Source organism: Benincasa hispida, chromosome 12 (assembly GCF_009727055.1).
Source record: "Benincasa hispida cultivar B227 chromosome 12, ASM972705v1, whole genome shotgun sequence".
Lineage (NCBI taxonomy): Eukaryota > Viridiplantae > Streptophyta > Magnoliopsida > Cucurbitales > Cucurbitaceae > Benincasa > Benincasa hispida.
In genome coordinates this window covers 51,617,053-51,629,779 of record NC_052360.1, presented here as the reverse complement: position 1 = coordinate 51,629,779, position 12,727 = coordinate 51,617,053, and the positions used below count along the sequence as shown (strand labels likewise).

Here is a 12,727-nt window from a genome sequence, read left to right as displayed (position 1 = left end):
CATGTTATGCGATCATGCAACACAGAAACAATAGCAAATCATCTCTCGACGCAAATGCTACGACTTCTAATACTAGAACGCATGTGATATATGCGATAAGTCTATAGGACCTACACATAAACCTCTATTCTTATTTATGCGATGACAAAATGATAACACACAAATAAGGCAACCACATAATATCATAACCTATCTCTAGGGTACATGCAATGCAGGTTGGCAAACAGAGCTTATCTCTAAGTCTCTATCTCTTGCTTATGCAGATCTAATCTTGCTCTCTCGAGTCTAGATTCTAACCTAGCTCTCTCAAATCTTAGGTTCTTTCTTTAGACTCTCTCTCGAGTAGCTCTAAATGGGTGTTGAGCACAACATAAAACAAGATAACCGCATGCAATGAGGATCCTAGGTCATGTAAACTTAGTTCTTCTCAACCTATTCGAAAAATTTGTCTACTCATGCATGTTTGTAAGAGAGTGAACAAATGTAGATAAAGAAATTCCATTGTAAAGATATAGATTTGAAATAAAAAATAACAATGCAAGATGAGTAAAAAGAGCCTAGTAGCAATCTCTTGCTTCCCAAGGCTTTTACACTGTCTTTTCTACTCTGTTCAAAAGATAGTCTTGCTCTCTCGAGAGTCACCCCGCTCTCTGCTTTTCCACGCCTCTGGATTCTCTCTCGAGTTGCCCTAAGCGATCTTCTGGCCTCTCTTCCCTTCTCTCGCTCTGCCTTCTAAATAAAAAGGAAAACTATGAACAAGGCTATTCTATCTAAGGGAAAATTCTCTAAGTGTTTGAACTTGCTGAACCCTTTTTCTGAAGGTTGCCTTCGATATTTATAGAGCTTCGGGGTGAAAGGCGGCTTCTCTCTTATGATTACACAGATGGGATGGCTTTAATTCTCTGACTGATGCACCGAATATTTGTCACCGAAAAGTTGAGTGTACTTGTTATCATTAGCGGCTTGTCAACTTAATTCGGATTCGACCTCATCAGCTTTTTGTCCCATCGTGATTAATTATGCTTTTAACCCAGATGCGTCCACCAAGTTGCGCTGGCTCTATGCGGTAATCCTTCTTGAGCAGATGTTTGCGATCATAAATCATCGCAAAGCCTTGCAGTAATACTGCACTCGTCCGTTGATTTCTTGTGATCGTGCATTCTACCTTGCGTTAATGCATATTCTGCATAAAAATACCAAAGTTAATTTTTTTGGTATTTTTATGCGATAAACACATGTGACCGCAATGTTACAAACTTAATGCTTTTTTGAACGCAATCTTATATATTTTATCAATGCAAACCTGCATTGTTTAATAACTTAGCACTATAATAACGTGCATTTCTGCCTGTTATTATACCCCCAAATTTAAACAATGCTTGTCCTCAAGTATAAGCTAAAGATTTCCTTTAGAAAGTCGACCGCACATTCTTTTCCTAGATTTCTCAAGTATACTTCATTCAAATCCTATACACCTAAATTTCCTTAAGTCTTATTTACTGGACTTCACGACATCGCATGATTTATTTCAAAAAAACTTTTTCACTGGGTGTTAACTGATTTTTTTTATCCTTGCATATTTTTTACATTGTTATTTTTTTTTTGACCTTGCACTGATCCAAGTACCTTGCCTTCGTTTTGGCTTGCCCCCATGTGTGTCATGCGGACATCCAGCTATGAGCAAGGTGCTCTTTCTCAGACTAAACTCATTCCTACTTGGCAGCAGAGTTGCTGTCATTTATTTATGCGTTGATCCTGACGACTTACTTTCGTTTTGGCTTGCCTCCACGTGTGTCATTTGGTCATCCAACTACAGGTAAGTGCCCTTTACAACTTAACTCTTATCAACATGGGTTTCCCCATTGCATTGACATTGGAGTTGTTATTCTCAATTTTTTTTAAAGAGCTAAAAATAGAAATGTCGAAAATGAATACCTCACCCCCAAATTTAAAATGCGGCAATGTCCTCATTACCAATAGATTGAAAAAAGTCATGTGATGTTCTTAGGAGGCTACATAAAGAGTCAATTTGAAAGAAATCTAACAGACCACTAACTTCTAGAGATATTTCATAAGGTGACTGTCCTAAAATTAAGTTGACTCTAGTATATACGAAAAAAATAGAAACATGTGTTTCATCATTGAAATCATAATTGGCAAAGAGAAGTCATACGGTTACTTACTAAATTTATCAATATTAAATGATTGCGGTAATCAAAGAGGACGCGGTGATAAAACTTTCAAAATTAAAATGCGATGAGATAATACATAATTTAGAATAAAGTCAAGGAAGAATACAACCCCCAAATTTGCGTTGTCGCCCGCATTATTTGTTGACGCATTCTGCTTTGTGGCGATCTACCTTCTTTGGATTGTAGTGATGGAATAAGATAAGTTGCTTCTTCATGTAGCACCTCTGCAATCGCTCACCTCGATCGTTACAAGAAAAACATTGAGAGGGTCAAATAATATTAAACAAAACAAACTCTTTTACCGCAATCATTCAGTACGATCGCCCTTTTTTTTGTTTTTTTTAGATAAGCAAAAGGATAATGAAATGCAAATACTAAGGAGTAGGGATAAGTTGAAGAGTTAAAGGTTACAACGGATGCTTCACAAAACTTGCGTCCCTGATGAATTTAAATCACTTGATCGTGCAGGGACCACCCACTTCATTCAAAATCAGAGTTCCTCAGGTCCACGGAGTCAACTCAGCGATGCCAGCCTTCTCCGTGATACACTTTTACTCGCTGCCATTAACTTTGACTATGTTGGTTCCATCATCATTAGATAACTCAACCGCACCATGTGGGAATACCTCTCTGACCATGAATGGTTCGGACCAACGTGACTTTAATTCTCCAGGGAAGAGCCGTAGTCGTGAGTTGAATAGTAAGACCCTCTGCCCGACTTGGAGGTTCTTGCTGCATATGTGTTTGTCGTGCCAGCGCTTTGCACGCTCCTTGTAGATCTTTGCATTCTCATATACGTTGACCCTTCATTCCTCCAACTCGACCAATTGAAGTTTTCTCGCTTCTCTTGCTGTCTTCAAGTTAAAGTTTAGCTTCTTCACCGCCCACAGCGCTTTGTTTTCCAGCTTCAATGGAAAATAACATTCCTTACCAAATACCAACACATACGGGGACATACCTATGGGTGTCTTATATGCAGTCCGTAAGCCCACAACGCATCATCAAGCTTTGTTACCCAATCCTTTCGCGAAGGCCTTACCACCTTCTCCATTATCAGCTTGATCTCTCGGTTGGACACTTCGACTTAACCATTCATCTACGGATGGTATGCGGTAGCCACTTTATGGAGGATATTATATTTGTGTAGCAACTCCTTGACCGTATGATTGAAAAAGTGGGTCCCTTCATCACTTATTATGGCACGTGAAGTGCCAAAACGAGTGAAAATATTTTTCTTCAAGAATTTAGAGACTACCGACGCATCACTTGTGGTGCATGCCACTGCTTCTACCCATTTGGACACGTAGTCGACGGCTAACAAAATATAATTTTTATCATTTGATGGTGGGAATGGTCCATGAAATCGATACCCGAAACGTCGAACAACTCTAGTTCCAAAATGGTGTTCATAGGCATTGCATGTTTCCATGAAATGTTACCTGTGCATTGGCACTGGTCAAATTTCATCACATAGTCAGTTGCATCCTTAAACAGTGTTAGCCAATAGAATCCACTTTGCAATACCTTAGCTGCAGTGCACTGTCCTCCAAAGTGCCTACTATATGGTGAATCATGACATTGCAATAATATGCGTTGTTGAGCAGCATTCGATACACATAATCGCAAAATCTGGTCTGTCCTCTATTTATACAAATTTGGCTCATCCCAAAAATATGATTTGCATTCGTACTTGAGCCTCCTCTTCTGGTGGTCAGTATAATCCTCTGGAAATTGCTCGCAAACCAGATAATTTACCACGTCTGCATACCATGGCAATTCTTCAATATGACATAGCAGCTTGTCTAGGAACATCGTACTCACTTCTGACTGATTCCAGTCAACCTCTGGGTTTTCCAATCTGGATAAGTGATCCGCAACATGGTTCTCCGTCCCTTTGTGATCAATTATTTCTATGTCAAATTCTTGGAGGAGGAGAACCCATCTGATCAACATCGGCTTCGCATCCTTCTTTGTCATTAAATACTTTATCGCCGAGTGGTCAGTGTGGATGACTACTTTTGTTCCCAACAGATATGCTCTAAATTTTTCCAACGCAAAAATTATCGCAAGTAGCTATTTTTCTGTGGTGGTGTAGTTAGTCTGAGCAGGATTCAAAGTATTATTTGCATATGCGATAGGATGTAATATTGTTTTTCTCTTCTGTGCCAGAGCTGCTCCCATCGCATACCCGCTTGCATCGCACATTAATTCAAAGGGAAGTGTCCAATCTAGTGTGATCAATACGGGTGCGGTCAACAATGCATTCTTCAAAATCCTGAATGCATTGAGGCAATTGTCATCAAATTCAAATATTTTGTCAACCTTCATCAACGCACTCAACGGTCGTGCTATTTTCGAAAAGTTCTTGACAAAGCATCTGTAAAATCCGACATGCCCCAAGAAACTTCTTACAGCCTTTACACTTGTTGGAGGTGGGAGTTTTTCAATTGCTTCTATTTTTTCCTTGTCCACTTCCAACCCGTCCCGAGATACCTTGTGCCCCAGCACTGCCCCCCTTTTCCATAAAATGGTAGTTTTCCCAGTTAAGAATGAGATTCGTCTCCTCGCATCTTTTCAATATCTTCTCCAAATTGACAAGACAAACATCGTATTGTGCCCATAGACAGAGAAGTCGTCCATGAAGATTTCAAAAGAGTCCTCAAGATATTCTGAAAAGATGGCCATCATGCACCTTTGGAACGTGCTCGGTGCATTGCAGAGGTCGAACGGCATGCGGCGAAAAGCAAAAGTCCCATATGGGCAGGTGAATGTGGTCTTGTCCTGATCTTCTGGAGCAATCATAATCTGGTTATACACAGCATACCCATCCAAAAAGCAGTAGAAGTCATTTCCGGCCAGACGATCAAGCATTTGGTCAATGAAAGGTAAAGGGAAACGATTTTTCTTCATTACCGCATTCAGCTTGCGGTAGTCCATGCAAATACGCCACCCAGTGACGGTCCTTTACGATATCAGCTCATTATTTTCGTTGGGGACTACCGTCATGCCACCTTTTTTCGGTACGCACTGCACGGGGCTGACCCACGTGCTGTCTGCTATCAGATAAATAATGCCTGAATCTAACCACTTGATGCTTTTTAATGACCTCTTTCATCGCAGAGTTGAGTCTGCACTGATACTCGATCGATGCCTTGTGGTTTTCTTCGAGACGAATTTATTGCATACAATATGCGGGTTTAATTCCTCGAATGTTTGTGAGCGGCTAGCCAATCGCTCGCACTTGTTTCCTCAGAATGCTCATCAACGCATTCTTCTGTTCTTCATTAAGTTCAGAGGAAATAATGATTGGTAGCTTTTCATTCTGCCCCAAGAATGCATACTTTAGGTGATTCGGTAGGGTCTTCAACTCTATTGTTGGTGGTTCTTTTAAGGATAGTTGCGTTGTTTTTCTTTCTTCATTTTTTGTTGGCTCTTCTTCTCTCATCTTCCTTGTTTGTTTATGATCGCATTATATGTCACAATGGATGCGCTTGCATCCTCATCTTCATTTTCGTTGTCAATCTTCTCTTCTTCATTTAAACTCTGGCCGTCGTCAGATTCATGCAGGTCTTTCTTGTCAGGAAACTTCTTGGCACGGATGATGTTGAACTTGAGCTTCTGTCCATTTACGCTCAAAGTGATCTCTCCTTTGTGCACATCAATCTGGCATGACCTGTTGATAAAAATGGTCGTCCCAGGATGATGGGCACATCTTTGTCAGCTTCATAATCTAAGATGATAAAGTCGGCTGGTAATATAAATTTGTCGATGGTAACCAGCACGTCTTTCACCTTCCCCTTTGGATNTAATCTAAGATGATAAAGTCGGCTGGTAATATAAATTTGTCGATGGTAACCAGCACGTCTTTCACCTTCCCCTTTGGATGCACTAGAGATCTATCTACTAGTTGGAGAGTCACGATCATGGGTCCAAGTTGCCCCACATTCAGCTGCTTAAAGATCGACAGAGACATCAAGTTGATGCTAGCTCTAAGGTCACACAATGCTTGCCCGATGTACAGTCTTCCAATGGAGCAAGTTATAGTAAAGCTCCCAGGATCGCTCATCTTCGATGGGATTATTGATTTTGAGCTCTGCGTTAAAGCCACCGTGGCAAACTTACCAGTACCCCTCTTCTTGATTACCATATCCTTCAGAAACTTCGTGTATGCAGGCATCTCTTCAATCGCTTCACTGAACGGAATATAAATGTGCAATTGTTTTAACATATTCATGAAGCGTTGGTACTGTACCTCGTCATTCTTTTTCTTTCTGAATCTCTGTGGGAAAGATGGCAACTGCACTCTCACGGTCCTCTTTTCTGTCGACTTAGAGGTGGACGCAATTTCTGGCTCTATCACTTCTTTTTCTTCTTATTCTTCTTGAGTCACTACAATCTCAAGTTCCAGCGCAATTGAAGTCGCCCGACTAGGCTCCTTCCTCTCTCCCTCCACAGTTTTTCCACTCCACAATGTCACGACTTGACATTACACTTTACCTGTTCCCCCTGGGTTGCGTGGGAGTTCTGTTGAACTCAGCAGAGCCCCTTGCGGTCTATTCTTTAATTCGCTCGCAATCTGGCTCATCTGTAATTCTAGGTTGTGGATGGACATTGCCTGGTTTTGAAGCATAATTTCATTTGTCTCGATATATTGCTTCAATAAAATTTCCAAGGAGGAAGATTGCGACAGTTGCGAGTTACTAGCTTGACTGCACGTCTGACTTTTGTTTCGCGGGAAGAATCTGGGTGGCCCTTTATTTTGTGCCACATTGTGGAAATTTTGCTACTGATTCTTCCACGCAAAGTTGCGGTGGTTTCTCCACCCAGGGTTGTAGGTGTTAGAGAATGGATTGTTTTTCACAAAATAAATAGACTATGGGTTCTGTGGACATTCTTCCATTGTGTGCCCTTCACCGCAAGTCGCATACCTTGAGACATTCTGATTAATTGCATTTACTTTCCCACTATGCAGTGTTGGGTAGTTGATCGTAATTCCCTGAATTAGGCTCATTATTGCGGTCATCTGACTCTAAAGCAAAGCGATAGCACCATTGTTTGCGTCGTTATCCTTTATTCTCAGTCTCTGATTGCTCTCTCTCCAATCCTCGTGATTTTTAGAGATGCAATCCAAGATGTTCTTAGCCTTGTCATACGTTTTGTCTAGCAGACCATCAGCGGTTGCCGCTTTGGCAGCGGTCTGCAAAGTGGGATTTAAACTGTGATAAAAAATTTCCATTTGCAAGTAGTCTGGTAATCCATTGTGTGGACAGTCCCTTACCAACCGCTTAAACCTTGCCCAGGCATCACTGAGCGATTCATCCATGTCTTGTTCAAAATCGGTTATTAGTTTCCTTCTTCTACCATTCTTAGTAGGTGGGAAATATTTTTTCCTAAACTTCTCCACGACCTGTTCCCATGAAGTGATCTCTCCCGACTCGATGGAATACGCCTATTTTCTTGCCTGATCATACAGAGAAAATGGAAAAAGAGTTATTCGAACTTCTTCGGCAAAGATATTCGGGAACACAAAAGTGTTGCAGATTTCTATAAAGCTACAGAGGTGGGCATGCGGGAACTCGCACACCTTCCTCCGAACTGTCCTGCAGTTTGGATCATCGGTAATATCACTGGTTTCATTTCGAATCGACTTCCATCAAGGGTAGGCCTTGTGATTCCTAGGGAGAAATCGTAGAGGTTTGGCGATGCATAGTCCCGATTGAGCCTATTACGATCGTTTGCTAGTAGGATTGGATTCGCCATGACATTGTTTTCGATTGGTGCTTCGTTTTCAGGCTGCTCTGCCATATCGTCTTTATCTGGTTGTTGTTGTTAGTGGTTGTATCTTAATCATCTTCGGAACGTCCTCTCAATCTTTGGGTCGTAATTCGCCAAAGATTGAGAGCTATAAAGAAATCATAAAAATTACCGTTAGCACACTGATTTGCCAAAGTCCCTGACAACGGTGCTAAAATCTTGATGTGTTGTTTTATGAGATGAAATAATGGAATGAAATACGGTGGTGGAAATGTGTTGAGCAACAAGTTTTCTTAGCGAAATCCAAGTATGAATTCCACTGAGTTTCCTGGTAAGTCCAAGTTCGACCACAGGGACTAGGGAAAACGGTATGCGGTGGTAATTTTCAAGAAAACTTTGCGGTAACCAAGAAATCAAATAGTTGTTTTGGGTTTTTGTTTGCGGTAATAAAATAAAAAAATGCAGCGGAATTATGAAAAGAGTTGATAATACGAAAGATGCGATGAGTATGCGGTGAATAGGTTGAGAAGGGGTTCGGCTAACACTTCCTAGGATGCCCTCATGTTATGCGATCATGCAACACACATACAATAGAAAATCATCTCTCGACGCAAATGCTACGACTTCTAATACTAGAACGCATGTGATATATACAATGAGTCTATAGGACCTACACATAAGCCTCTATTCATATTTATGCGATGACAAAATGACACACATACAAATAAGGCAACCACATAATATCATAACTTATCTCTAGGGTGCATGCGATGCAGGTTGGAAAATAGAGCTTATCTCTAAGTCTCTATCTCTCGCTTATGAAGATCTAATCATGCTCTCTCGAGTCTAGATTGTATCTTAGCTCTCAAGTCTTAGGTTCTTTCTTTAGACTCTCTCTTGAGTAGCTCTAAAGGGGTGTTGGGCACAACATAAAACAAGATAACCGCATGCAATAAGGATCCTAGGTCATGTTAGCTTAGTTCTTCTCAACCAATTCGACATATTTAGCTACCCATGCGTGTTTGTAAGAGAGTGAACAGATGTAGATAAAGAAATTCCTTTATATAGACATAGAGTTGAAATATGAAATAACAATGCAAGATGAGAATAAAGAGCCCGGTAGCAATCTCTTGCTTCCTAAGGCTTTTACACTGTCTTTTCTACTCTGTTCAAAAGATAGTCTCGCTCTCGCGAGAGTCGGCCCGGTCTCTACTTTTTCATGCCCCTAGGTTCTCTCTCGAGTTGCCCTGAGTGATCTTCCGACATCTCTTCCCTTTTCTCGCTTCGCCTTCTAAATAAAAAAGAAAACTATGAACAAGGTTATTCTATCTAAGGGAAAATTCTCTAAGTGTTTGAACTTGTTGAACCCCTTTTCTGAAGGTTGTCTTTGGTATTTATGGAACTTCAGGGTGAAAGGCGACTTCTCTCTTATGATTGCATAGATGGGATGGCTTTAATTCTCTGACTGATGTGTCAAATATTTGTCACCGAAAAGCTAAGTGTACTTGTTATCGTTAGCGGCTTGTCAACTTAATTCGGATTCGACCTCATCAGCTTTTTGTCCCATCGTGATTTATTATGCTTTTCACCCAGATGCGTCCACTAAGTTGCGCCAGCTCTATGCGGCAATCCTTCTTGAGTAGATGTTTGCGAGCACAAATCACTGCAAAGCCTTGCGGTAATACTACGCTCGTCCGTTGATTTCTTGTGATCGCACATTCCACCTTGCGTTAACGCATATCTTGCATAAAAATACCAAAGTTAACTCTTTTTATGCAATGAATGCATGCGACCGCAATGTTACAAACTTAATGCTTTTTGGACGCAATCTTATATATTTTATCAATGCAAACCTGCATTGTTTAATAACTTAGCACTGTAATAACGTGCATTTCTGCCCGTTATCACATACTACGTCTCTCCCAGATCTTTCATCTAAAATTGGGTTGCTAGCCAATTTTTAATGTCAGTTAGGTATCTTACATTATTCCCAATAAGTAGGATATCATCTACATACAAAACTAGAAATGCTACAGTAGAGTTGATGATCTTTTTGTATACACAAGGTTCATCAACATATGTTCAAAGCCATAAGATTTGACTTCAGTTTCAAATCTTATATTCCAGAATCTAGATGCATGTTTCAATCCATAAATAGATCTCTTCAGTTTGCAAACGTTTTGCTCTTGACCCTGTCCAATGAACCCTTCTAGTTGGACCATATAAATACTCTCTTCAAGATCTCCATTTAGAAATGCAGTATTGACATCCATTTGCCAAATTTCATAATTATAAAAAGTGGAAATGGACAAGATTATCCTGATTGATTTTATCATAGTAATAGGTGAGAAGGTTTCTTCATAGTCCACCCCCTCAACCTAGGTATAACCCTTTTTCTACTAATCGGGCTTTATAGGTATGTACCTTCCCCGTATAGTCTCTTTTACGCTTGTAGATCCATTTACAATCAATAGGTTTTACCTCATCAGGTTTATCTATAAGTTCCCTGACTGAATTAAAGTACATAGACTCTATTTTAAGATCCATGAATTTGATGCACTGATCTCAATCAAAATCATCCATTGCCTGTTTATATGTTAATGGATCCTCTAAGCCATCATCAGGTACGTTGACTTTGGTTTTAGTTAAACCTATATAGCAGTTAGACTGTCTCACAACCCTCCCAGTAGGTCGAGGCTTTCTCAACTCTTGAGTAGGATGTGATGGACCATACGCCCTTGATCTATCTACAACTCTTATTGATGAGCAAAGCTGATCAACAACGTTTGTTGATTCGTCTGTAGCATTATTTGAAATCTCTTCCAATACTAGTTTATTGCAGGGGTTTATGATCTCGAATGTGGTCTTCCTCTAATAATGTGGCATTTTTCAATACAATTATCTTATCATGCTGAGGATCATAAAACTGACCACCTCTCGTTCGTTTAGGGTAACCTATAAGCATGCATAATTTTGAACCATGTTCCAATTTCTTAGGATTTTGCACCAACACGTATGCCGGGCAACCCCAGATCCGAAAATGATGTAACCTAGTTTTACATCCTATTCATAAATCATAAGGTGTTTCTGAAACACTCTTAGAGGGAATTTTATTCAAAATTTAATACCCCCAACGAGTTAGACAACCGAGATTAATTCATCATGGACCGAACCATGTCCAACAAGGTTCGGTTTCTCCATTCAGATACATTGTTTTGCTGAGGCGTTCCCGATGCAGAGAGTTGTGACTGAATTCGATGTCTATCATGTAGTCTTGGAATTTCAAGTTCAAATACTCCCCACCTCGATTTGATCGAGATGTCTTAATAGATTTACCTAATTGGTTCTCAACCTCGGTATTAAACTCCTTGAACTTTTCAAGAGCTTCAGACATAAAACAAATTAGGTAAATGTAACCGTACCTTGAATAATCATCTATAAAGCTAATGAAATATTCATAACCTCCCTGCGCTTTAACACTTATCGGTCCACAGAGGTCTGAACGCATGAGCTCTAAGGTTTCTTTGGCTCGAAGACTTTTTCTAGGAAAAAAGATCTTTTTATCATTTTTCCTTCAAGACATGACTCACACGGCGGTAATAAAACATCTTCTAACTTGTTTAGAAGTCCACTTTTAGCCCGTCTCTTAATCATATTGAGATTAATATGGTCAAGTCTCAAGTGCCAAAGATAGGTACTCTGAGAAATGCGTTGCCTTTTTCTTTGAGTTTTAGCTATTTTAAACATTTCTGTGTTATATACAGCTGTTTTGCTGTGGCGTTCCCGGTGCTTATATATGTTACTTTCTAAGTTTGCAAAACAGATTTGTATACCTTTTTATGTAATGAATGTTTTATTAAGACAAAAATTTACTTTGTACAAATCTTCCAATAAACAAGAAATAGATATCAAATTTCTTTTACAAGAAGGTACATAAAGAACATTTTCTAAATACAGATATCTATTTTCAAAAGTTAACTTAACAGCTCCAACTACTTTTACACAGATACGCTCCCCTGATCCAACCTAGAGTGTAATCTCATCTTCTTCAAGCTGCCTCCAAGAAGTAGTTTGCTGAAAAGAAAAACAAACATGATTAATGGCCCCTGAATCCAGTATCCAGGTAGAACCTTCATTCTCCACTATACATGTTCAAATTACTAGTAAATCTAATTTACCTAGTTTTTCTTTCTCAACTTTCTATGCAGTTGGAGCCTTCCCCTTCCCAGTTTTCTTTTTTTTCTTTTTAATACCTCTATTCTTGGAGAAAGAAGGGCCAGATTTACTCCCAAAGACGATTTGTTCTGGGGTTTTCTCTTTAAGGTGGAAGTTGAAGGAACTCTTATCAAAGAGCACCTCTGAGTGGAAGCAAGATCGTTCCAAACTCATTGTGATAGAATTACCGCATTCACAATCAGACAGGCTAGTTATGCATTAACAGCAAATTACAGGCATGCTTTGAACTTTAAACTACAAAGAGAACAGAATACATACTAGTTAAAGAACCCTTCTTAGCCTCAAATCTCATTCTCGTTCAAGGATTGCTCCTCTCGCTCTCGCTGAGATTGTCCAAACAATCGTCCACCAAATCGTCTACCCACGAACGGACATCTCACGAACTCGTCAGTAAGAAAGACACGTCCACTTAAAACCCTCAGTATTCTCGTAGTGAGAATCAAGAGGTGTGGGCTTTGTTGAATTTGGTAGAGGGAAGGAGGAAGAGACAATCGTATACCATGACCATGCAAGTGGGAAATATCGAGTGTCTATCGTATAGACGA

The 12,727-nt window shown here is 39.9% G+C and overlaps 1 protein-coding gene across 1 annotated transcript; it reads right to left on the bottom strand.

The window, feature by feature from the left end:
• Positions 1-5,979: 5,979 nt before the first annotated feature.
• On the bottom strand, positions 5,980-7,203 carry LOC120067540. The gene is made up of 2 exons (XM_039019090.1): positions 7,121-7,203; positions 5,980-6,385 (listed from the first exon to the last, which is right to left on the bottom strand). The coding sequence occupies exons 1-2, from the start codon at positions 7,201-7,203 to the stop codon at positions 5,980-5,982; spliced, it is 489 nt and encodes a 162-aa protein (XP_038875018.1).
• Positions 7,204-12,727: the final 5,524 nt, after the last annotated feature.